Source organism: Xiphophorus couchianus, chromosome 5, assembly GCF_001444195.1.
Source record: "Xiphophorus couchianus chromosome 5, X_couchianus-1.0, whole genome shotgun sequence".
NCBI classification, from domain to species: Eukaryota; Metazoa; Chordata; class Actinopteri; order Cyprinodontiformes; family Poeciliidae; genus Xiphophorus; species Xiphophorus couchianus.
In genome coordinates, this window is record NC_040232.1 from 31,232,615 (window position 1) to 31,260,149 (window position 27,535).

The window sequence follows — 27,535 nt, forward strand, 5'->3', positions numbered from 1 at the left end:
TTTTTCATTGGTGTGATGTAATCATCAGGTTTTCTGAGAAACTGAACACTGAAGTTCTCAAGAACAGAACGCCATTACTGAGTCTGTAAGAGATTCTCGTTGTTGAGTTGAACGACTAAAATAAATTTCGATCGTACTGAATTATATGGTGATGCACCAGTAGAATACCTCCGGTCAAACATGTTATTTCTCTAAATGCACTAATCCTAAATTGTCTTTTTTTTCTTTTATATCTAGGCCCAAAACCGGAAGTAGTGTTCTTGAGAATCACAGTTAACTTCGCAGACTGCCTGGTCTGGCCAACCAGCACCGCCACAACAGCTGGGGAAGGATTTCCGACCCACTTGCAGTGAAGATGGTGGCAGTTACAAGAGTGAGGAGCTTTCTGTCGCCCGGACGAGACGGAGAAACAGACAGCCGTCTGTCTTTTTTGTTTTCATCCAGACCCTAACTGCGTCCGAGAGCTAAGACAGGGAGGCGCGGAGGTGTGGAGGTGGGGGGGGGGGAAAGGGTGGCAACCAGCCACCGAACGGACGGAAGAGGACACACCACCGCCGGAGCGCACGGCGTTGTGTTTTTTTGGACACATGCATGCCAGCGAAAACTAGACCTGAGGAATTGCGATCTGGAGATAAGGAGAGTGCGTTCTCCCACCTCCCCCCGTTTCTTTCTGGATAATCCGAACGAGGATCACCAAGAGCCAGAGCCGCTCTGTGGATTTTCTCCCTTCTTTGCTACAAGGGAATGCGAGAGGAGGAAATCCAGCCTCATCTCCAAATAAGCAGAGACTCCTAACTGGGTCTCCGCTCCAAACGCAGGAAATACGGCCTGGAAGCGAGAAAAGTTCGGGAGTTTGGAGGCTTTGGAGGCTTTACCGTAACATTTTTAGCCTAAGCAATCCTCGTTCTGGGAAGAAGTTCAAGAAAAAAAAGCATTCCCTTTTTTTTTTTTTTTTTTTTTTTTTACATGCAGCGGGGTGGTGTTATTTGCAAGAGTTTTTATCATCACTATTTATAGCCCAGCCTGGTCCGAAGCGAAGCCGTTCCCCGTAGCTGCATGTATGTTTTGCCAACTGCGCGCAACAAGTTGCAGGCACTCCCAGCAGAGGCAAAACACACGCTAAAAAAAAAAAAAAAAGAACTGGGGCAGTGCATGGAGAGTTATTATTTTTTCTTTCTTTTACTAGTGCGGATCATGCGTCTGTGAAAAGGGGGAAGTGAGGGAGTGGGGCGCAGACCCTGAGACCCTCTCTTTGGGAAAAGCGGAGAGAGAGAGAGAAAGAAAGAAAGAGGGGAGGGAATAAACAGAGGAGATCCGGAGCTGGGAGTTCAGGAAAGGACGGGGCTGCATCCGTGGGAATAGGCCTGGCTGTCAGGGGCCTCCTCTGTGAGTCGGGTGTCCAAAAAAATAATAATAATAATAATATAAAATGGAGGGGAGGTGCTGCAATAAAGATGACAGGGGAATCTTGGGAATGAGAAATGGAAAGCCTTCGCGTACTGAGCCGTGCATTAGAGCGGATGCAGTGGGAGGTAATTACAGCTCGCACACTTTTTAATTAACTGCTTTAAGACTTTTCATCCGTTTGAGGTCGCCGTTCTCTTTTGATAAGCTGTTAATTTTTTTTTTTTTTTTTTTGCATTTGTATTATTTCTAATAAGTGCAATTTTATGTATTTTTTCTTCTTCTTCGTAGCACCGGTTGCTGCTCGTACATGTAGTATTTTATTCGTGGAAAAGGAGTATAAATAGAGGAGCTGTGCAGGGTGTTGCAACAAGGACAGCGCAACCTTTGTAACCAACTGTTGACATCTATTTTGTTATTATCATCAACGTTATTATTATTCCTCTTTCAAACAACCCAGTTAAGCGACGACGGGAGAAACTTTCTAATTGCGCACATTCAGCGGCTGATAATCGCCGGTCGCGCACATTTGAAGAAGAGAAATCTGTTGCACCGCTTCCATCAGCCGCTTGCCGAGAAGGATGCTGAGTCCAAGAGGAAGAAAACGTGATGATGAGAATGTTTGCACCGCAGCTGGAGAGCAACACCGGACAGCCTCTGTGGAGAGGGATGCGTGCAATGCGAGTACTGACGCAAAGGCGAAGATACAGAATCGTGTTCTGTGATCGTCTTAATGTGAGTGACTGCGCGTAGCCGATTCGTCTGTCATCCCTCCCCGGTCAGTGTGAATTTTCCGTCAAAAACCTTTTTTTGTTGTTGTTGTTCTGCCTCCCATGTTGGTGTCTGTCCTCCTCCACCTTCCCTCATTTGACTCGGCGGGACCAGAGTAAATTACTGATTGACTCAACACCTCAGTGACCGCCTGTCCCTCCCTCCCGCCCCGCTTACCCCACTCTCATCTCCCGTCGCCTCCGCTCGTCAGCACTAGTCAACATGGCCACTCTGCAACATCACAGGCAGCTTCTTATGCACGGCACGGAGGTGAGCTGCGACTCAGCCAGGGGTGATGGCGCCATCACGGTGCGGATTGCCAATAATTCCACCCGGATGCAGCAGCAGCAGCATCATGAGCCACTTCGGGTTGCAAAGAGTGAAGGAGGAGGTGGTGGAGGAGGGGGTGCCAGTAAAGCGAAACCTGCCCTCCACAAGTACAGCATCTCCTCCAGCTGCAGCTCAGCAGACTCCAGACCCGTCATAACTTACACTCCCAATGTGCAGAAAAAGGCCCCTTCACTGTTTGAACGCTCCGCCGCCCAGTGCTGGGACCCCAAGTTTGACTCCTCCGTCCTGGAGGACGCCTGCCAGGAAAGGTGCTTTCCACAGAAGCAGAGGCGCTTCCGTTATGTCCTCTTCTACCTGGCAGTGGCTTCTATACTCTGGGGGGTGTACTTTGGGGTGAACAGTGACCGCTGTCGTCCCGTGACCTTCCTCGCCCCCACTGCCTCCTTTCTGGCCTTGCTGGTGCTTTTGTTTTTGTTCACCTTTACCAAGCCCTACATGTGGCTGTACAACCAAACCTCCCTGCTGCTAATAGTCCTTACATTTGCCATCACTTTGGCTCCACAGATTCAAACTGCTACCTATAACTGGGCTGCCGAAGTGAACGCCTCTCACACCTCTCTGAACAAAGAGATTCCGCCTCAGATGTCCTGCATCTCCCCCGTTGGCACCTTTTCCCTCTGCATCGAGGTCCTGTTATTGGTATACAGCGTCCTCCATGTCCGTCTGTATGCCTCAGTGATGCTGGGCCTCCTGTATTCTGTCTTATTTGAGGCTTTAGGATGGCTGCCACTGCTTCAGAGGAATTATGAAGCTACTGGACAGGTGTCAAGTTTGCAAAACACGCTCCTTTGGCTTGGCCCGGGCAAGGGTCTACTCCACCTGTGCGCGCACATCATTGGCATTCACCTTTTTATCATGTCCGAGGTGCGATCCCGCAGCACCTTTCTTAAAGTGGGCCAAGCCATAATGCACGGCAAAGACTTGGAGGTGGAGAAGGCCTTGAAGGAAAGGATGATCCACTCAGTCATGCCGAGACGAGTTGCAGACGAGCTAATGAACCAGGGCGACGATGAGGGCGGCGGCGAGAATTCTGGCAAGAGATATTCCTCTGGAGCCTGCTCTGCCTCGGCCGTGGCAGTGGGCAGCGGAGGGAGCGGAGGAGCTCTCCAAAGCCAAACTGTTATAAGTTCTAAGAATAACCCTCATAGCAATCACAGACGTAAAAAGACCTCGATACCCCGAGGACAGATAATATTCAGACCCTTTAACATGAAACGCATGGAGCCTGTCAGCATCCTCTTCGCCGACATTGTGGGCTTCACAAAAATGTCCGCCAACAAGAAGGCGCCGGCCCTGGTGGGTCTCCTTAATGACCTGTTTGGACGTTTTGACAGACTCTGCGAATTGACCTGCTGCGAGAAGATCAGCACTCTGGGAGACTGCTACTACTGCGTCGCAGGGTGCCCCGAGCCCAGACCAGACCACGCGTACTGCTGCGTCGAGATGGGATTGGGCATGATCCAGGCCATCGAGCAGTTCTGCCAGGAGACTTGCGAGACCGTCAACATGCGGGTCGGTGTCCACACGGGCACCGTGCTGTGCGGGATCCTGGGAATGAAAAGGTTCAAGTTTGACGTGTGGTCGAACGACGTCAATCTGGCGAACTTGATGGAGCAGCTGGGCATGGCGGGGAAGGTTCATCTGTCTGAAGCTACTGCTCGGTTCCTGGACGACCGCTACCAGAGAGAGGATGGGCAGGTGGCCGAGAGAGCAGGGCAGAGTGCAATCGAGAAACTGAAAGGTAAGTGGCTGTTCACCTCTGATTTCCTCACCAGGTTGCAGAATGAACTCACTTAAAATGCCAAGCCAGCTGAAAGATGCATAAGATCATCTTCAGAGTTGTTTTTGGGTTGCGATGCATCACAAAAAAGCACTTGAACTGCGGTAAAGGCTTGAAAGATTATCACAGTTCAAGAAAATGACTCTTCAAGAGGGTATATAGGCTGGCAGTACACTGAGTGTGTGCACTGATCAGGCCTTCCTGGTGTCGGTGCACGATTAGACAGAGCTGAACAATGTTATCTGACCCCCTAATCCAGTTAAAATTAAGCAGAGATCAAAATATAACTCTCAGATTGGAGCACCTGAAGTGTAGGCAGGTTTTATTTTTAAACGTTCTGGGTGTCATTCCACATTTCCTAGTATCTGAAAATAAATCACATGGCCTATATTAGGAGCTTTCAACAGATGTATTTAGGGAACGTGGATCACCCTGTTCTTTTAAAATCTGAATTACACCAAACGGTGGTTTTGCGGGGATCTGTGTGGTCTTGACATTCTGGGGCACGGCTCTGCAGATGTATTTTGAATCATGCATGCTCGTGCCACTGAGATTAGAACCGTTAATCTTCAAATATTACAAATGGATTTTGAAATCCTCGATGCAGACGACTGTTTGCAACTTGCATAATAACAACATAAATGGATACCGACAGCTCAAGGATCACCAGATAAAATTACATTTGGAGAGAGGGCTTAGATGTGCGACTGTCAGAAAGCTGGTGTGTGTGATAAGCTTGTTTAGATGCAGACAAGGTCGTGGCCCTCTCGCTGGATTTTGTTTTAGCTCTCTTTTTGGCTCATGCTCCGGTTGTGTTCTGACGCCGCTGCTGGGTGGTGTGAGCTGAGAGTTTGCTGTCAATAAGGCGAGGGCCGGCTGGATTTACTGTTCTTAGATGGGCTATTGCGGTGGGCTTCAGTAGATTACACAAGTGCTCATCATGCTGCGTCCGCGAACTTTAGTGGAAGGCTGAAGAGCCCAGAGAGACGGCAAACAGACAGACGTCTGGCATTTATACAAGTTTGAAATCTTGTCAGACTCTTCTGATTTGACAACAAACAGTAATACGACAGGTGCTTGTATGTAACCCAGATTTCTATTTTGAGTTTTTGTTTAACTGAAAATCACACAAAAATTGAACAAAACAAAAAATGCAGCAGGTTGTTTATATTGTGTAGCGAAATGTAATTAACAAGTAAATACATGGAATAATTAATTAACCTTTTAACTGTCACCCCAAAAAACACTTTGTCCTCGTGACAGTTGAGGGTTTTAAAACATTGCAATTAGAATAAAACTGCAAATACAGTAGTTGAATGTTTTCCCAGTTGTTAAAACTGTATACAGCTTATTGAATTATTAAGTAATTAATTAATTAATTCAGTTCACTTTATTTGTATAGCTCCCATTCTCAACAAATGTCATCTCAACACATTGCTCTGTAGAAACTACTTGAGCAAACTTAGAAAGTCAGAACAAGAATCCAGAAAAACTCCTACTAGTTTATAACTGACAGACTTCGTATTCTTGTTAAACATGGGAAACCAGTATATAGATTTACACTTTTCCTTTTCTTTTCTTTTAGTTTATCCAGATAAACTCCTATTAGTTAATAAATTGTGGAATTTTCTTTTCTTTTGTGATTTTGTTTCTAATTCATGTAAAGCACTTTGAACTGTCTTGTTGCTGAAATTGTGCAATATAAATAAACTTTACCTTACTTTAGGAAAAACATCAAATTTCTACACATATGTCGTCAGTTCAATCGTTCTGATGGAGTCAATTACATACATATACGAGCTCCACTTCAGCTATTAATGCAGAAAAGTTCATTTTATCATTCAGGTCAAAGAGTATGGAAACCTGTCAGATTGTATCGAGTCAGTAACGGCGATCAATCCTCCTCAATTGGAGCAACAGTCTGTTGGATTGAGTCTTTATCTTTGCAGCGATCCCTCACACTGAGCATGCATGTAGAAACAGTGGGGAGGAAAAATCCCCTTTAACAGGAAGACACCTCCAACAGAACCTGGCTCAGGGTTAGCGGCCATCTGCTGCAGGCAACTGGGTCGGCTTCAAAAGTCGAAACGTACACACACAGAAGCACTGATCCAGGAGTACTTTCTATGTAAAAGAAAAAGGAAAGTCACTGGCAGCAGTAGGTCCTTTAGACGCCTCATCTAGGAGAGAAACACAGCAACACAGATTAGCCCTGAGCTAGCTCAGCATCGCTCTGACTTTGAGCTTTATGTAAAATGACAGTTTTAAGTTTGGCCTTAAAACGTAGAGAGGGTGTCTAAAACTGGGCCCTGGTTCTACAGAAGAGCAGCCTGATGTCTAAAGGATCAGCCTCCCATTCTACTTATAGAAATTCTAGGAACCAGTAGTGAACCTGCAGGCTGAGAGCGAGGAGCTCTGTTATAGGAACACATGGACCAATCAAACCGCTGACGTATGATGATTCTTGATTATTAAGGGATTTATATGTGACCAGGCGTATTATGGATTCAGCAGGGAGCCAATGAAGAACTGAATGATCTCTGTCTTTAATTTCCATCTGAGTATTTAAGTACATTTTTCTACAGTAGTCCAGGTTAAAGTAACAGATGTGTTGACTAGTTTTTCTGTAGGACAGGATATTTCTAATTTTCACCGTTTTGTGGCGGTGAAAGAGGAAAGCCCTAGAAAACTGGTTTATATGGGATTTAAATAACAAATCGTGGTCAAGGATGACACCAAGGTTCTTCATTTTTTTTTACCAGATGCCAGCTTAATGGTACACAGTGCAGTGAACCAGTCTGCTTCTCAGAGGATCAGCTCCAAAGACGGCAACTTCCGTTCAAACTGAACAGATTAAACACTTAAAAAGTGCAACAGATTGTGCAGCGTGTCGAGTAGAAATGTGGTAAATGATTATTAATTACATAATTTAATGACACCCACTACATATAAAAAAATAATTAAATAAACAGGTATTTAAGTGCAATGCTGTAGATTCAGTACTTTAGCATTACATCTTAAAAGGCTGACTTATAAAGAATGTGGACATAAAATAATCAAATGTATAGTGATGGATTTATATGCTCTTGTAAATAATACAACTTTATTTCTAATTTGTTTTGTGTTTATTTTGAAATTCACATTGATATCCACACTTCTAAATTACGATTTAGTAATATTTTGTTAAAGAAACTGTCTGCATGGCATTTGGAATATATTTAATGAATTCTGACAATTGTAACCAAGATTTACCTTTTTTCCTTTCTTTGATCAGATAATTGCATAACAACAGGGGATCTTTTAGGAACTGCCAAAATGATCTATAATAACATGTTGTGAAGTATAAAACATAGATTTTCACCAATGTTTCATGTAGACACGCCACAAAAAACCACACACACACACACACACACCTCCACACACACACGCACACAGAGTGAGCTTGTATCACAGAAACTAATCTCTCCAGCAGGGAATTCCTCGTGGGATGTCTAATCTTAGGTCACTGGTGAAAAGAAACTGTCTGCTCTATTGTCGGGCCTTATGTCAGAGTGTATTCACTCTTGGCTCTAAATGGTGCCATCACTCTCTGTTTCCACGCTGGCAAACAGTAAAAGAGAGGGATATTGACAAGCAGCTTTTGTTGTCGGAGAGAAAAGCGGAGATTGAATGGCATCTTGTTACTCCACTGAAACGCAGAGCAGCAGTTTCCTGTTCAGAAAGGGAGAGAGAAATGAGGCTGGGATGCGGATTCTGTTTTGAGGAGCTGTAACAGCTTTAAAAAATTAATGTAGCTTTAAATATATATATACTAATGTTAGCAAATGTCAGGATGGTGGAAGTGTTTTCTTTGTTAGACTGAAGAACTTATTCAGCAGAAATGAGAGAACAGGACGGTGTTTGTAACCATCGCCAATCATCGCTGTCCTACAGTTCTGAATATACAGTACACTATTCAAAAGTTCAGTTCACTGTGGGAGTTATTTCTTTTGTGCATTTTTGGATCATTTATTTTAGGGCTGCAACTGATGCTTATTTTAGTAATCGATTAATCTATCGATTATTCTGACGATTAATCATATCCAAAAATTTCATTCAACAGATTTTTCATTTAACCACTTAAGCCTTTTTTATACAACGTTTAAAATGCGTTAAATGATACAAATAAACAAATAATTCAGTTCCTTTTTTTTAACATAAAAAAATAAACATTTTATTGCTTAAAATGCAATACCATAGCATTCCTTTAGTAAATCTGAACCTGGTGAAGCTAAACCTATTCCACCCCAGTAGTTTTGGCTTAAACATATTTACAGGTAAATGTGTTTATATCTTATTTTTTGTACAGTTTCACTTTATTTACTGAGTGTGTTGTATTTTTCCACCAAATGGCTTCTTTTGAGTCAGCACAAGCCAATTAATGATTAATCGATCTCTAAATTAATCGATTATTATCGCAATAAGCGATTAATCCGCTTAATCGTTTCAACCCTGAGTTATTTGTACCATTTATTTTTCTGCTGTGGACTAATAGTGCAACATATAATTTGAATAATTTCTTGAGACAAGAGATTTGTTCTCAAGTTAGAAATAATTGTGTTGATTTTTACGCTGGTTTCCTGTCGAGGCCTCTGCTTTTTGTCGTTGTCTCAAAATGTTGGGTTGAGGTCAGGGCCGTCCCGGAAGCCTAACGGTGACTCGTTTTACCCGTTTCCACTTTCCTGTTGGAACAACGACTAACCCATCCTGAAACCATCCAGCTGTTCAATCAAGGTGGAGCTGTCTGGTGTATCAGGGCCACTGGCAGCATGCCAGACCCTCAGCATGATGGTACCACCACCATGTCTCACAACAAGAAGTGTTCTCTTAAGTTTAAAAGCCTCACATTGATGCCTTTAAACATGCAGGTTGTTAGTAGCTCAATGTTTGTTTCCGTTCAAGTCAACACTTTTTCTCCAAGACATTTGGATTGTCCACCCGGGGAGCTGCATGTTTCCATCGAGCTTGAAGGTGTGAAGTTTTGCAGCAGGGCCCCCCCTCTCAGCTCATGGCCATGTGAAGTTGTTTTCACAGTGAACAGTGACACTAGTGTTGCTGTAGTTTCCACTCCATGCTGGTTCCTGGTTTGTTCCTGAACATTCACATAACATTTATTCCAGCTGAGGCAGACCGTTTTGTACCAGATGATCAAAACACGGCAACATTTGAGTCTTCCGAAAAGAAAACGATCTCAAGCACACAACAAAATAGCTTTGGAAAGCTTACATTAAGGCTGATGGCAGCTCCAAAGCTATTTTAAAAAAAAGCCACATGTTAGTGGGAGTGTATCCATACATTTAAATGCCAAATGTGAGTATTTTTTGTCAAGTTTTTTGGCTTATTTACTGCTCTCGGCGTTGTGTTCTTTCAACAAATGGCCTCACACAGAGTCTGTATACTCCAATTAATAATTAGCAAGTTAGTTGACGATTATTTAATAGTCGATTAATCACAATTAACCCAATCAACTGTGCCAGTTAGATTGAGAGACGAGGTACAATAATAGTTTCAAATCTGTTTCTAACTTTCACTGAAGTTGTATTCAGTATAATCATTGCAGCCCAAACTAAGAATACCCCAAATGAAACAATGAAATTCCCGAAATCAATGAGACTCATTCCCATTGTGAGGGGATGTCAACTTCCGACTGGAGTTTTATTCTTAATCTAAAGTCAGTGTTTTAGTTATAACACCACATGAGCTTGTGGGATTAGTGATAAATTGTCTGTCTCCCGTGTTTGTGCCTGCAACACTTTGAATTTTCACATCCTTCCCTTTGCTTTTCCTCACTGTTGCTATCTCTCTCGTTGCCTCAGTCTCCCACCTGTCACCCACGTCTGTATTCGCGGCCTGTTGTGTAACACTGTTTTTGTGCTGTTTGTCCGTCTGTCTTTAGTCAGAGCTTTGCTCCAGATCTCCCTGTGGGCTGAATGAATCTAATCTCAGGATTTGAGTCCTGTTTTATTAGTCGCTCAGTTCCCCTTGTGCTTCCAAGGATCAACAACCAAGCCACTGAGGGACTATTTTGGACAACGCGCAACATGCATATCGCAAAAAACTTCTTGGACTGCAATGTTGCCTAATTGTTTAAGACTCCATTGATTAAAACATGTATTTGCTTAAACGGAACATAAATGTTTTCATCTTGTTTGGCTGGAGTTTGTTTTTGGTCTCAGACTCTAGTCTTCATGAGCTGGTGTCCTGTAACTTTTAGATCCATCCCTGGTGCAATGCACCTCAACCAAATGGCATTCAGTCAAGTTTCTGAGAGTTCTTCTAATCATCAAATTATTTGATTCAAGTGTTATAAGGCAGAAACACATCTAAAAGTTGCAGGACACCAGCCCCTCAGTACTGAAGTTTGAGACCCCTAGTGTAAATCATTATTATGTACAAAAGTTTGGTCATTGTTAAGAAGCTAACTGGTATGAAAAAGTGAAAAACTTCTCAGAATGAAAAAAGAATGCTGTGTAAATCCCCTTCTCCATTGTCAAGACTCAGTCTAGCCGGCTAGTGTGTTTCGCTTGGTTCTAGCCAAGTTGGGTGTGTCTACATTGACAGTGTGTTCCTCACCATGTGGGTGTGAATATGAACAGGAACTTGGCTGGGATCGTGGACCAGCCATGAGTGCACAGGAGCTGTGGTTGATGCTCCGGTCATGTCATTTTGCACGTGTACCATTGGGTGACTGTCTTCCCGAAATTTCCTGATGCTTATTTGTGTGGTGGGTTCCAATGTCCAGTTGACGGTGTGTGCTCTTCCACCAGAACTGAGCAAAAGGCCTGAACATCAAGGTCTGGACATCAAAGTTTGAGCATGAAATTATCAACTTGCATCTGTACTATGTTCTCTGTGGATTGGTTGCAATGTTGTTGTTTGAGGAGAAATCAATGGGCCAATCAACAAATGCAGTCTGCTGCCAATCAAAGCTCTCGCGCGCACAATATCCGGCTTGGACCAGCGTGTATCACCCTTGAGGTGGTTCCAAAAAACAGGGACGAACCTCGCAGGAAATGGAGACGAATGTAGCCAGGGCTGACTGGAGAAGAACTGGTTAAAGCCAGGCATGATGAGAAAGGATTTAAAAGTTAGCTAATGCATCTGCACTTGGAAGCACTTGCGTAGGCACAATCATTGATCAGTTTCCTACTGGGAAGTCACCAATTAAAGGGGGGTATTATGAGAAATTGACTTTTTAATAGCTTTGTACGGTGATGTATCATTCCCTCATCAAAACTATACATGGAGTGTTGCTTTGACTCATTCATGCGTGTTTGAGAAATCCTTGAATCTCCTGTGAGACAGTCTCCCGTTCTTAACGCTTTCTCCTGAAAGGTGCTGCCTGTTTACCCAAACCTCAGCCTTGAAGGCTAAGTCTCCAGCTGAGCTTCTGCCTCACAGAGCTCCCTACTGCCACCCCTTCCCCACTCAGTTCCTCCCGACTAGCGGCAGCAGCAATTAGCAAACGCCAGGTGGAACTGCACATCTGCTGAGCTCGTTAGAGAAACTGCAACGCTTCTAAGAACAGTTGTAAATGGCGATGGAGAAGCATTGTTGGGATGTCATACTGAAGGCAGAGTGTCAGAAAGGACAGGAGGTTCTTAAAGAGACAGAGGCCCAATTTCAAGCCACCAGATGATTTTAAAATCAAAATCGTCCGATTATGGTCACCAGCCAAAATCTCAGTGTGTTTCCACTGCTTTTAACTTACTTTATCACAGTAAATTCTGCTTTGTCCTACATTGTCACACCACTCACTCATCAACCTTCCAACAAATATGAATAAAAGGAAAATGCCGTCAGCGAAAGGCTGCTCTTATGGCAGCTGCCAAACCCAGATTGAACCATTGGATTATCAAACAGCGAGGCATGATTTATCATGTCTCCCCATTGCTCTAGAGTCTCGTTACTGTGTGCTTTGCACCACTGCTTTCAACACTGTGTGTTGCACTAGATGATTTAAGGCTCGAGTGCAGCTGTTCGGCTGTGGAAACCCATTCTACGAAGCCCACTCCACACTGGTCTTGGACTAATCTGAAGACCACATGAAGTTTTGAGGTCTGCATCTCCAGATTTCAGAAAGTAGCTGACTTGTGCATATTATGCGTCTCATCATCAGCTGATCACTTTGGGGCTTAGTTGCAGTTGTTTCAAATCACTTCCACTTTGTTACAATACCACAAGTGACTGGAGTATGAAGTTGTGAAGACATTAAATGACTGTATTTAATGCACAGCTGCTCCCCTAGAAGGATGAGACGCTTGAAGTAAAAGACCTCCTGAGACCAAGCCCACTTTCTCAGAACTGTTTGAGGATAGGGAAGAACTTCAAATTAATTATTTCAATGGCTGAGCATCCAAATAATTGCTCATCCATTGTTTTGGAAATACAGTGCATTGATTATTAATTAATTATTCGTTATTAATTGTTGTGCAAGAGATTTATCCAAGACTTTGTGAGTTAGTTGTTATAGTGCATGATAATTTTCTAAGCTGATGCTTTTTAAACTTTCCTGGAGTATATTAGCATTAAAAAAAAAGAAAACATTAGAATTGCTTTCCGGTTGTTTTCAGGTCACACGTCTGTCTGTAAAAGTTTCCTTCACCTTTTGCTCCTCGGCGTTTCACAAACACTCGCTCTGCTGCATACTGGCTTGACTTAAGGTGAACCCTGAACACTTCCCAGGCTTTCATGGCAAAGCGCAGACTCCTTTTCAGTTTACATTTGTGTCATCTAAAAGTACCACTTCTGTGTGTGCTCATTTGTGGGCGTTTGCGTGTGTGTGTGCGCCCCCACACGCAAGAGTCTTTCTCTATTCTTGTGTGTGTGCATACAGCCATGTGAGCACAAATAATCCGTGCCACTGTTGCAGTGAGACACAGCGCGATCCCGTTTCCTCAGGCCAGCTAGTCTGTGCTAAATCAAACATGCCACCCAAAAAGGCAGCTGCAGATGAGAGATCCTGGACTACAAACTGACTGGAGCTGTTGTGTCATGGCTTTGCTATTCTTGACTCCGTATTTGGCTCTAGTGACTGTTTTAAGGTAAAGACAAGCAGAACCTTGTCTGGAGACTGAGCTCGGGAAATACTTTGCTGTTGATAGTGAACAGCTTAAATATTAAGACTGAAATTAACTCTCCCATTAAAGAATCAAAACAAAATTCGCAAAATGTATTTTGTTTAATTTCTTGAGCTTCTTGTTGAAAAAGCAACATTGTAGTTGGTGAAATTTTTTATTTATCTTCTTTGAATTTTAATTTTCATACAATCTGCATGAAGGAGTTGATGGTGAACCGCTGGGGGTCTCGTCACATGTGTCCATGGGGCACAAAAAAGGCTTCTTTAGGTTTACAGTAGCGATACTACAAGTCAACATGCTTCTAAATTTTCAGTTTTTAAAAAAATCAAAAACTTCAGGGCGTACTATTCGCAACAACAGTAATGAATTTTCAACATTTTTGACCATTTAAATCCCTGTTTTACAGTAGAAGATTTTTTTTTGGTTCTTTTTTTTGTTTTTTTTGCAAGCCAACAACCACAATTTCACCCCTCCGATCCCCAAAATATATACAAATTAAAAAATTTTCAGATGAATGTTACTTGAGGTTGGGATGGTAAAAAAATTAGCAGAAACATTGAGCCTACTGAATGTTATTTTTTATGTATAGTTGTTTTATAATTAAGATCTTCTTATGTTTATCGTCTCAAAAAATATATCAATAAAAATATTCACTTTACGAATGCCATTGTTAACTTCCTTTCTTGTCACAATGACAAATTTTGCTGTGCAATAAATTGTCACATAAGTTATTGCAATAAACGATAATAATGTTGTTTTGAGACCATTTTCAAGTAATATTATGACAATGGCATAAGAACACATTCTCAACGATCAATAAACTTTCAATTCTAATAAACATTTAACACTGGAACTGGAAGAAATTTTAAATATCCAAAACAAATAAACACAAACAACAGAAGCAGCTAGTAAATTATCAAGTCTCTGTAAACTAAATTCTCTTTAGTTGAGACCAATGAAAAACGTCTCCCGTCAAACTCAATCAATGGAAATTATTGAGTTTGTTTTATTTTATTTCATTTATCGTGCGATTAATTGATTTATGGCTTATTGTGACAGGCCTCGTCAGATATAATAACATCTCTGAGACTTTTTAGTCCCTTTAATTCCAGTGTCATAAAAGTTTCTCTTTGTCTTTTTATTAGAAAAAAAATAAACATTTTATATTTTTTCCCATCATGTGAATGCAAATAGGAACTTTGTCGGAAAGGATATTATTCACGAAGCAGCACACTGACTTGAATAAAGGTTTATTTTTTGTGCGACGTACCAATTTACATCCCTTGTATGCGACTCAGAAAGGTGAAAGCAGGAAGTGACCTTCACCTCTCAGTGTCGCCTGCACTGATGCATTGACTTGTCAAACAAAGCGCTTGTTAGTGTCTGTTTTATTATAAAGATAAGGTGTGATGGAAATAAAGCAAAGTGTCTGATGAAAGTATTTGTGCCCTGATTGCTTTGGCACACACACGTGCTGTTTACACTGAAAATCATCTCTGGCAGGTGACCTGACAGCCGGTATCAGGTCACTTCAATGCCGTTTTTTGCTGTTAATGCTGCGCCTGTGTTGATTTTGTTTTTTAATGTTAGGTTTTCACCTAATGGATTTTTTGCCATTGCTTCAGTCGGTTTGTCTTTGCTTCAGTTCGTTGCAGCAGTCCCCCTTTGCCCTGTCAGAAGAAAACAGGGAAGAATACAAGAATTTCACGGTTGAACGACAGGAAAAAGAATGTGTGTTTTTTTTATATGCAAACGTATAAAACCAACTTTTGTTGGTTTTATATTTGTGATTTTACCATAGGGTGTGTAGTTTACTCAAACCGCATTTATCCTGAAACCCGCCTTAATGTCTTGTGAATCATTGTCCTGTGGGAACTCTGGGTTGTGTTCAGGTTTTAACTATCAGCCATCAAGAATCTGGAGGCCTCCATCCCCATGTCTGAGACTTGGCCCACTCTTCTTTGGGTTGAAAGCCTCACCGTGACTCGCAGGCATATTAAACGCCCAAGCCCGACCCGATCAAGCAAATAACTCAGGCCCGATTTCAGGTCAGACTATGGGCAGCAAATCTAAAACTCTGTAATCCAAAAGACTTCCCAGTTTGTGAAAATGTCTCCTCCTCTGATCTTTACATAGTTCTGATCTTCCAGTTGTTCTGAGCCTGGATCGGTCCAGTTAGCGGCGTAAAATGAATTCTTTAACGAAATTACGTAACGCAGTCTTTCATGACTCAGAGACGGTTTGAGCCTCAGACTTCAAACTTGACTTAGACTTTTGTGCCTTTAAGACTTTAGACTCGACTTTGATAAACACTTGTGAACATCTCTTGCCTCCCCACAAAAGAAGTGTTAATAGATCACAGCATAGCAAAAAACACTCAAGAGCTCCTTATTAAAAGTTTTAAAACAAAGTTATGTGTCCACTTGAGCCTGTTTTTCTTAAATTTGTGTTGATTCCAGGAAATTTCTGATGAATTGAAATCCATGAACCCACATGTTGTTTTTGACATGCATTCCTCTTGTGTATAGCCAAAAGGAAGCACTTAAATAGATCCTTAAAAGACCCAGGTGAGAGCTTTGTAGGACTCTCTCTTCATGAAGTTGGACCGGTTAATGACGGGCTGTCATCAGCCGTTCAGCTCCAGTTGTTTTCCTCCAATAGCAACAGATCTGGGACTCCCAGTGGACGTTCAGTAACTGTTTTCATTATCCTGAATGTTCCTCTCAGTCTCAAAAGATTTTTTGTAACTACATCTGTCATCATCTGGATCTCTGGCTCTGAATAGATCTGTAGTAACCCTCAGCCAGTGTCTCCCACACGGACATCCAATCAACTCTGTGTTTTTTCTCTCTCTCTTTTTTCATACATCCCACACACTTCACTTGAGGTTTGTCATTTCTGTTGCTCAAGAATGTCATGAGTCAAGTTTGTTTGTATGTGTGTTGGCTGTTGATAAGCCATGCCGTGCCCCGTCCTTGCCTGATTGCAGATACATAGCACACCCTGACCGCCTTCACATATTTCTACTCCCACCTCCATAAGGACGCAAACTAACAGAACCATTAAACAATGCAATGTATTCAATGGCAAAGTCCAGTAAGCTGTTTAGCACTTTTCAAGGTTGCAAAAACAAACTTCAGTGTATTTATTTTTTCATTTTCAGATTTTACAATGAATCGGCACAACGAATGTGAAAACGTTTCCTTTCCAAATTAACTGAAGCTCAATCGGATTGGACGGCCAGTGTCTCTACATGCACATTTTCAAAGCTTTATTTAGGTCTGAGTTTTGATTTGATGATTCCCAGCAAAACTAATTTCCAGTTTTATTTTATTTTTTGTTGCGTCTTTGTCTTTTTCTGTCTGTTTCTTTCTCTCTTTTTTTTATTCTTTCTTTCTCTTTCTGATCAAAACAAATACGAGAAAAAAACATGGAAACCAAAACAACGTCGGGCTCAATACATATACAGAGTATTATTGGTAAAAAAAAAAAAAGATTTTGAAAAACCATGTGTGTTTGCTTCTCAAAAATTATGCACCTCTTGCTGTCGATTCATGTGCAAGTCCCTTTAATACACGTTGAAGTTTACGGCTGCGAAGTTTGAGTGGTTTGAGTTCACAAACAAACCTTCAAAGGTGTGTTTGGAAGTCCAGGACAGTTAAACATTCATGTTTGCACAATCTGTTCACGCACTTTTCTGTTGTTGTTGCAGAAAAAGTTCTATTTTTAGAAAGCGTTAAGCTTTATAATTGTGTCCAAACATATTATCCACCTGCCTCACGTGTCATCAATCATTTAGTTAACCGTTACATAATGGGTGCTCTGATACAGTTAGTGGTACGCTTGATGATTATCTAATAGTCTTAATGATTACCACGTGACTCTGTGTAATGGGTCGGACTGGTACATGATTTCTAACCGGCTCCCACAGCCGAGGTGTGTCGCTAACGCTTATCCGACTTCATAGCTACCTTTGGCGTTGTGAGAACTTGTGTGAAGTCGATTTTATGTGAATGCTTTGGGGAGAAAAGAAAAAATCCTATCCAAGACGTCTGGTTGTTGTTTCAGCTTAAAATAATACAAAAAAAATGGGATGTTTACTTAGGGTTATTGACACACAGGTCTATTAGAGTTCTTAAAATTATGAACTCAGTAAAATACCAGGACATTTTAAATAAAGATTTAGCAGTTTATACCGGTAAGCTGGAACTGGGGCGTCGTCAGGTCTTTCAGCTTTACAAAACGTAAAATCAAAACAACACACAAATGCTTCACCACAGATTAAATCAACCTTTTTTTCCCCCCTACTAAGAAAAAAGGAAACCAAAAGTTAAAATTGGATTTCTTACATTGTTTCAGAATCCCATTATGAGGCGAGTTTTTCACACAGAGAGCTGAGTACGATTGCCTGATCCAGGCATCAGGCGTTACTGCTATCTGCTGCAGGACGCTCTGGGCTTTTACACTTTGCTGATATTCTTTAAAAAAAAAAAAACAACAACAACAAAAAAAACTCCTCATGGAAAGAGGTTGCTTTTCATGTTGAAGACTTTGACTTGATTTTCCTAAAATGTCTCTCTGGGGACAATAGCTGATCTTTTAAGGCTCCTGTTCGGTTACTAATGAACCGACTCGCACACTGTGCAGTTAAAACGGATCATTTCCATCTGATCTTAGGTGGATTAATTTAGACTTTTTTTAGTCTGCGCTGGGATGTGTGTGGGAGACATTTGAAATCATAACCCAGGTGTGTAAGGACTTCACAAATACAAATAGGTGACCAACAGAGACGTCTTTAACAAAATGAACTAATTTAAACACCTGACTGGCACCCTAACTTGTCATCATGAGCCGACAGCAGGTTGTTTTTGCGGATAAGATGAAAGTTGACGACTTTACAATTCAACTCAGGTTGCACATGTTTGACTTTTCCACAAGGTGTGCAAGAAGGAAGCATTAGAAAAGCATAAAAGCCAAGCTGAAGTTCAAGTTTACTGAAGTTTGTTAGACAGATATACAGTACAGACCAAAAGTTTGGACACACCTTTCTAATTCAATGGGTTTTCTTTATTTTCATGACTATTTATAAGGCAATAAATCCCACTTATTAACCTGACAGGGCAGGTTGACCTATGAAGTGAAAACCATTTCAGGTGACGACCTCTTGAAGCTCATCAAGAAAATGCAGAGTGTGTGCAAAGCAGTAATCACAGCAAAAGGTTGCTACTGTGAAGAAACTAGAATAAAAGGGGTATTTTCAGTTGTTTTACACTTTTTTGTTTAGTGCATATTTCCACATGTGTTATTCATAGTTTTGATGCCTTCAGTGTGAATCTACAATGTCAATAGTCATGAAAATAAAGGAAACTCATTGAATTAAAAGGTGTGTCCAAACTTTTGGTCTGTACTGTACAAAGACCAGAACTAGTGCGGTGTGAGTCTAAAAGTAAATCCTTTCGACACCAGCAGAGAAGAGCTGTTTGGCACTTGTTGCCTTGCGCCTCGTCAAGGCAACAAGTCAAGTTAAGGAGTCTCATTCACAATTTGCCACAAGTCATGTAGACTCGTATCAAACCTGTGTGTACTCTGGTCAAATGAGTGCAAAAAATAGTGAAATGATGGCGGCACTTTTCAGATTTAAATTTGTAAGCAAAATGTTGAAAAGCTTGTGTTTTCCTTTCACGTTTAAATATGCACTGTTTTGTGTTGGTACGACCCAATAAGGTCCGATAAGTTAAAGTTAAGGTTGCAGCCGGAAACATGGGGAACAGTTCAAGAGGTGTGAATACTTTTGTGGGGCACTGTAACAAACGTTTTTCTACAATTTCACAATCTGATTGCAAAGATACAAGACGGTTAGAAATTTGGAAGACAATGAGAACGAAACAGTAAGTTGTCGTTTTTGGTTAGGCATACAGATTTCATTCATTAAGTTTTTTTTATTGAAATGTTAAATGAAGAGATAATTGACTGAATTCAAATGGATTCTAATTTCACTGCCATTTAATCAGCATCAATCAAGTAAGTTGGCCTGTGTTCGGTTTCACGGTCGACGCATGATCCGCCAGACTTCACCAGGTTGTTGCTTGAATCAAATTTCTTATCTGAATTGGATGCAATGTCTTTTTTTCCTCTGTGGAGAGAGGGATTTGTGTTACACCAGGAGGGAAGGGAAAAAATGGAGAGAGAGAGATAGAGAGAAGTGGTTGAAAGATGGAGCATATTTTCTGGTCATGACCTTTTTCCAAGGATTTCCCACAGCCTAACTTTAGGCACTGAGTGTGTGGACTTCAAATCCTTGCTAGACTGCAGACTGATTCACCCAAAGCAGCAAACATAAAACTTACATAAGGTTCTATGTTTTTCATTAAGAAAAAAAAGTCTTTCAAACCCCTAATGAGCCTAATTATCTACCTCTAAAATCAAGGGGTTATAGACTCCTCCGCTGACGGGTTGCGACCTCCCCGAGAGAAACCCGGAGAATCCGGGAACACCGACTCCAAAAGTCCTTTTTAACAGCTGCGTGTCTGTGTATGTATCGAGTATGACGCAGTGGCAGTCGGAGTGTGCGTCACTGCTCCAGTCAGCTCGCTGCACACCACAGAAACACTTGTACGACCTACTGAGGAAACAGATTGGTGATTGCTCAACAAGAGTGGGGGTGATCTGCAAAGCCGTATTGTTGACATCCCTGTCCGATCTAATCATAAATACCTGTGTACCCTCAGGGTGAAGCCATAAAAGTCTCACGTTTGACCCCAAAACCCAAGAAGCCATGCTCAGTCATCCACCAGGCTCCCCAGAGATGGATCATGAAATCCCTTCTTTTGTAAAAAGAATAAAATAAAATAAAGCCAAAGAAGATGTGGGAGGGGGGAGCAAGTAACAAAGTCCCTTGGCTGAGATGGTGGCAGAAAGGAGGGATTGATGTAGACATGGGGAGGGTATTTGAAGGAGGACCGTGTGAGAGCTTCTTCCCCGGGTTCCATCAGCGTGTCCAAATATGGAGGCTTCTGCTATTGTTGAGCCGTGTTCTCAAGACCCACCAGCGACCAGGGAGAAAACTGGAGAGGAAGGGAGCTGGTGTGTGGGTGTACCGAGAAGGAAAAAAAAAAAGAAAGAAGAGCGTGAACTGTGGGAGAGAGTTTAAGTGAGACGGCTAAAAAGGACAGAAGTAGACAAATTACCTGATGGCGGCTCAAAGCGAGAGAGCTCTGTTGAAATGTGAGGCTTTGTAAAACAAAGTAGAGAAATTCTGAACAGATGGAAGTCCTTTGAAAGGGGAAGACAAAAACAAGTTTAAGTCTATCTTTTTTCTCTTCCAGTTGTTTATTCTCTAACTTTTGCAAGCAGCGAGATGAAAGTGCTGAATGAAACGACTGTGGTGTCGGTCGCATGCATTTCCATGTGGCAGAAATGTTTAAAGAGTACATAAAATTTTTATCATACCAGCTGAATTTGGGAAAAATCCGGACTTTAATTTGAATTTATTTACTCAGTGGATGGGGAGAAAAAGTCCCATTTGCTTTATTTTGAACAAGATAAATGTGGGGTTTTCTTTTATTTCCAATGTATCCTGCATTATAAAAGTATCAGTAACAAAGCACCGGCTTGGTTGACGAGGCTTATCCTCCATTCATGTTCACATGTAAGTACACATTCATTTGTGTGGGACCAGAAGGGAGGTGGCGATCTTTTGGGTCACTGGGGATGGGTTTGATCATGTGGTTGTAAGCTGTCACAAGGTTAAAGGGTATTTGTCAGGAAGTGCGGAGTTGGGGCTGGGATGACCCTCCGGGGATAATCTAAAATGTCAGATTTTAGCTGAAAGCATTCGCTCTTCCGGCGGCGCTTTGGACCGTTTTGTGATTTTTAAAAAAAAAAAATTTAACTGTATTACGTCAGCAATCCCAAACACTGGTTTTCTGGAGTTTATGAATATCATTTGGAGAACTGGAGAAAGAAAGAAAAGCAAAAGTTAAGAGTGTGTTTGTGGAGAAGCCTTACTCTGCTGCGTTTGTGTCCAGTTAGTGGATGGTCTTCGAGTGTGCATGTGGAATGTGACGACTCAGCTGCACTTCCTTTTCATTCCTCCTTGTTTTCTTCACCAGCAGACGGACGGATTTGTTTGAGTACACACCTTTTCAGATTCTCCCCAGTGCATGTGAGGGGTTGTTCACGTAGAGTTTGTTTGTTTCTAAGTGTGAATCCCATCTTCCTGGGTCGGACGTCAAACCCTAGATTGCTTTAAACGAGGAAAGTATTCCCAGAGGAAGCGGGACATCCCCGTTTTAATCAGGGGATTTGTCAATAGTTGATGCTAACACTTGATTGACCGTCTCCCATGAAAACTATTTGCCACCGAACAGATTCCTTCTGTCTTTGCTTTATTGTGTTACCTGGTTAAATCAGTTTTCAGCTGGTTTCATGTTTTGAGAGGAAAACGTTATCCTCACCAACTCGGGCTCATATAAAAATATTGCTGTCACCCATCCTAACATAACAAAAACCATCGAACACTGTTTTAATTCTTTTATTAAATTATAAAAGAATTGACACCATGTATTACTCAGCTTCCAATTAGCTTCCAATTGGCTTCCAATTAGCCTCCACAGCCATAAATGTCAAATTGATTACTTGAGTTTGTTAGCTAGAGCTCACTCAGAGTTCTGGATGCACATGCATTAAATATGATTTCCCTGAAACCAATACAATTATTCTCACACACACAGATATTAGTTTTGCAACTATCCAACACATGTGAGATACAGTAACTACAAACAACAAACTTGAGAGCATCTTTGGTGCACTTTGCTGTCGGAGAAGGCCGATATTTCCACTGCCTGCTTTCTCAAGCTGTTAAATTACCTCAGATGTCAAGGTTTGTTTTCCAAATTCATGGCTGATAAAGTAAGACAGGCTGAAGTGGACATAGATGAAGAATGTGGGTTATGAAAGGCATGCTGGAAATCCAAGCCTTCAAAGCACATCTGCTCTCTTGCTCCTATTTTACCATGTCTGGAGCTTTCTGCCTCTTTCCACTATCTCGTCTTTGTGTTTGAAACATGTCAGCCTTTTTTGCCTGTTTTGCAGCATGAATGCTGTAGTTTAATCCGTTTAGATGGAAGTCAAATTTCAATTGACGCCATGTTTGACTCCATCAGGGCTCTTTCTCTGTTAAAGGCCACTTCTCATTTTGCATGGAAAATACACGGCTGACATGTTTCTGTCACGTGTTTGGAATTTAAAGAACTCGACCATTGGAGACCACACGACAGGTCATAAAGAAACACCTGTTAAAATCATTAACAATAATTGTAGAATGGATGACGCAGTGTTTGTGTTAGGGCGCACGTCTTGGTATTTTGTGGCCTCAGAGTATAAAGCGTTTGTGTAAAAATAGTTAGAAGGTTTCAAAAATGATTGAGGTTATGCACATCTTTAAGCAGTGGCAAAGATATGGCTCCTTTTTGGCTCTACTGCCATCATTTAGTTGAGTTCTATCCGAATCTAGTCTTCAGTCTCATTCGAACAGGAACAGTCAATTAGTCACAATCTTTTCTGTTTCTTTTCTGGAATGGTAACCGAATGAAATCGACCGTTGCTTTGTGATCCTCTGGAGTTGCTAAAGTTGTTCCTGTTCCTTGTGAAATGTTTTGACCACACTTTTTTCCTTCCACTCAACATTCTATTAATATGTTTTGTGAAAGCATTCCTTTGCAATGACTAGCTACATGAATGCGTTTAGTGAAAAATCTTTTCAATTCGATTTTAATTCATTGAGATGCCACCTGTGTTTGTGGTGAAAATAGGTAAGCCGTCACACATTCCTCTTTTATTTTACTGTAATTTCTAAAAAATAAAAAGATTTAGTGGTTTTACTGTAGTTGTCAGCAACAGCTCAGGTCAAGGCGAGGAGGAGAAGGTCCTGTTAATGTATGTGGAGAAAAGCTAATGGATGGCATGAGAGCAAGAGCGAACCCTTTTGTGAGAGAGCAGACGATCCTGGAAGTTATTAGCCATATGCTCTCTAATGATTTATTCATTTCTGCAGACAGAAAGTCTACTGTTCATTAGAGTTGTTGATTGGCCGACTGTTTCTACTTTCAGCGCAGTTTATAGTGGACTGCAATTATTTTTGCCTCAGCCCTGGCAAGTTCTTGTAACAAGGTCGGGTCGATATGTTTTCAAGCAGGTTCCTGTGTCACTTGGCATATTGAAAGAGCTCCAGCAATCCTTTGGCGTATTACATGCAAGGCTCAGATCTATGAGGTGAACATCAGGACCGATGCGGCTGTGCGTTTTGTGTCCCGTGTTTATTGAAGAGGCTACTCTGTTATTACTCAAGATTCAGATGGTATTCACTCACTGGATGGTGAAGGAATGAAAAATATGCTATGCGTGTGTGTTTGCTTCGCTAAAAATGCTGCAGATATTCTGTAGTACACAAACTAACGCATGAATGCACCCAGCTAGCGTCAGACTGACGCACAAAGGTTTTACATACACAGAGGTGGGGTGGTCGTCGGTCGCAGCTAAAGAGCCTCTAACATTGCTGCCTTTTTTTTATTTGCTCCTGTTTAAAAAAGAAACTTATCAGGGGAATCCTTTCTTTGAGAATGCCTCTCAAAGAAAAGATCCTTCCTTATCTTGACTGAAAAACATTTAACATTTTCCTAAGCCAGTTTTAGCCAGTGGCATACAACAAAAGGAGACCTCTTTTCTGGGGCGCTAAAGCTACCTAGAAAACGTTTGACGCTGCCACTTCTATTAGCACAGAGAAGAGCAGCATTTGGTGCGACACAAACTCTGACGTCGGATGTTTAGTGAAATTTAAACACCAATCTGGGCTATTAACAAATTTTGTTTTAAAAAAAAGTTGTTAGTTTGGAGAGAAAGCTACGGTTCATGATGGTCTCTAAAGGTTTTAAGTTTGAGTTAGTGAAAGCTGTAGAAACCCTGATCTCAAATGCCTGTTCCTGGTTCTTATTCTCCCTTCGCAAATCCCATCTCAGTGGAAAACAGTGACTAAACGAGATGATTGAATGAATGAATGAAGAAGCAGTTAGAGATGGGTCGCCCTCTCATATTTCTGGTCAAGGTTGCAATGCAGACTCCTGGTCCGCCTCCGGTTGTCTCTGAGCTGTCAGGGACAGATCCGTTAGCCGAGGCCAGCTAGCCGGGTTACTGTGTGTTTGGACAGGCTGATATCAGCTGGCTTCGAGCCACCTCTCTAATCCTCTGTTTGTGTATTTCCTTGTTGGCTCTACACTAGTGTGAACAGGCCAAAGCCCTGGGCTGATATGCAAACATCGTTGGTGAAACACCCAGTGTTGCATTGCTGTCTGCTTGTCAGCATGTGTATGCATCACTATGGCTGCCTGATGGAAGTAGAGCCCCTTTTTGAAGAATGTAATGTAAATGAACACGAATTTTGTTTATGTTTTTGGGATTTCTTTTGCTTTGATGTCTTGGATAGATTTTCAGATTATTTTAAAATACCGTAAATGCAGACGGAGAATGACTGTTTCTGTATATTTTTCTTATTTTTTTGGGTTAGATCATTTACACAAACAGTGTTTGGAGTGGATAGTATCCCTTAGACTTTCTGTGTTCAGCTGTGATTTTATGCAATTCTTGTGTTATTAACTACTCTGTTTTGTGTTCTTTAAACTGTGTTGCTGATGTTTTGTCCAGTTGTACTTTGCTAAAACATCTGCTATAGGACAAATGAAGCAATGGGTTTAGATAAAGCAGTTAAATTTTAACATGTAAAACCAGAATAAATCACAAACCAATGTTGGATGCATAATAAAACCAAGTTCATCATATCTTTTAGCACAATAAAAAGTAATATTTAAGCTGTATGTTCTGCTACAGCTTAAAGCATCTAGACAGGTTTCTCCCATCTGGACAGAATTTGGTACACATACTGATCAATGATGGGTTGATCATTACATGTGCCATTAAATGTACCATTACATTTTCAAGTATCTGGTAAGTCTATTCTTCCCAATGAAGGGAACTGATGGCATCACAAAGACTCCTGGGAGATTCAGAGGGAAATAGAGAAAAATTATTGTCTGTTGTTTGTACTCTGCACCATTTGGTACCAAAATGATCTAAGTGTTAAAGGCGACTCCGGACACCTATAAATGGTCAATGGTCAGATTCAAATTTAGGTTGAAGCCTAATCTTTTTTTTTTCCAGTCAGCGTAAATCATTGATCATTATGACTCTGTAAAGCAACAGCAGTGAATTGGAGCCTGTAGGGTATGTCTACTTCACATCTTGCACAGAGAGGGTAATAAAAGTACACTTGTGCAAGTTATCTATTGACATAGCTTTTTAGTACATTTACAATAGACTTTCATCTCTCGCCTCGCCTTGGCTCATAGTAACAAATTAATTTGGTGAGCGTGCAAACCAGAAATTTTAGATATTTTCATTGTTACATTTTCTTAAAACAAAGAGGAAAACAGCATCAGGTTCAGCTGCTCTTGGATATGGGACACAAAAATTAAGAATTATATTACGTGTTATTTCTGAAAAAAGATTTGTCTTTCTTTTTTCATTTTGTTGTCGTTGTTTATGCAAAACCCCGTATTGCACCAGATACGCCCGCTTATGCGTTCCAGCTGTGCACATCTTAATATTTAGTAGGATAGCTATTTTGAACGCTTGTGGAATAATTCATTCATTCATACATGCTGTAATTATGTACAAGAGTCTAAGCAATGCTTTCTGGGGTTGATTATGAATTGCTTGTGTTGGGACCAGAGGCGACATCACACTGTGTGAGAGAGAGAACAGCTGACGTTACACAACTCTGCAGATAACCAGGATTTGACTATTAGGTCAAAACAAAGACAAAAAGAAAGGTAATATTTATCATTAATGCTGGCATTATCCCAGCATTTACGATGGGTAGTTTGAGTTTAGCATGATTTGCAAGTTAGCATTTACAAAGCTATCTTTGCTGGCGTTACTTAAAAGGTCAGTAAAGCCTTAACTGTGAGATTTCAGCACGTTCCATTACTGACCAGATTGGATTTTTAAAAAGGATAAAACTGAGCAACTTTGCTGTGACATGCTCACATCTAACTACCATTTTAGGTTTAACCGAAGCGTAAATTAACAAAAGTTTTCTTTTGTAGAAACTAGATATACTTTTTTTTTTTTTGCTTCCTCTGTTGTTATTTAAGCACCTTAATAATACTAATCTCCTGGTCACACTATTGTCTATCCGCTTTTCTTATTATTTGTTGTAAGACATGAGACCACAGGGAAATGATGCTACTAGATTGCATTTAACCAGAAAAACCACACAATTGTGACTCAACAAATATCACAGCAGTGATGCAAAAATATTGCGTAGCCTCACTCTATGCTATGTGGATAGTTCACTCATCTGGGGAGACTTTATGCCTGTATTGTTCATCCTGTCATCCTGCATTACTTTATTAATTTAGATAATTAGCTGACTTTTCTAAGGAATTCACAGAACATTGGAATTACAGTCATAAATGGTCAGGCAATGCTTTGATATGAAAAAAGAATATATCAATTTCACAAAAAAGTAAGGTACCTAGTTTTAGCGCAGATGAACACTGTGAATTATATCTCACTGATCTCAACACTCACACATTGGGCTGAGCAGGAAGTACATTAGCTCCACGCTTACTTCACAGGAGTCGATGTGCAAAAAATTCACTGTAATTGCTTCAACTTAAGACTCTCAAAGTTAGATACCAAGCAGTTTGACAGCAACTTAAAAAAATCCATCCCCGGACCTTCTTCCACAGGTGAAAACTCCCAAATGTTTGGTGTGTCCTGTGATTAAATCATAAAGTCGATGAAGTTAACTTTGCTTTATGCGTTTTATATAAAGATTAACTGTTTTTCCTAAATTTTTCTGCACCATTGAATGTCTGATCAGTAGAAAATTGGGTGTATTGGCATTTAGACCTGGTAACTTTGGAGCATCCCCATCTCTATTTGCCTTTTCTTGCAGTATTATTTTCATGTACCACTTTCTTACTGTTTGCGTGCTGCAGATTTTTCCATCTTTCTGTCAGAGTAAATGACAAAGTAATTATGGACTCCTAAA

At 41.1% G+C, this 27,535-nt stretch overlaps 1 protein-coding gene across 1 annotated transcript in view; it reads left to right on the plus strand.

Moving 5' to 3' along the window:
- Nucleotides 1–281: 281 nt before the first annotated feature.
- LOC114144541 (adenylate cyclase 9) overlaps nucleotides 282–27,535 on the plus strand; it is a 44,826-nt gene continuing 17,572 nt past the window's right edge. Inside the window, exon 1 of the mRNA XM_028017478.1 lies at nucleotides 282–4,267. Within this exon, the coding sequence (XP_027873279.1) occupies nucleotides 2,398–4,267 (1,870 nt within the window). The 5' untranslated portion in view covers nucleotides 282–2,397. The remainder of the gene's footprint in view (nucleotides 4,268–27,535) is intronic.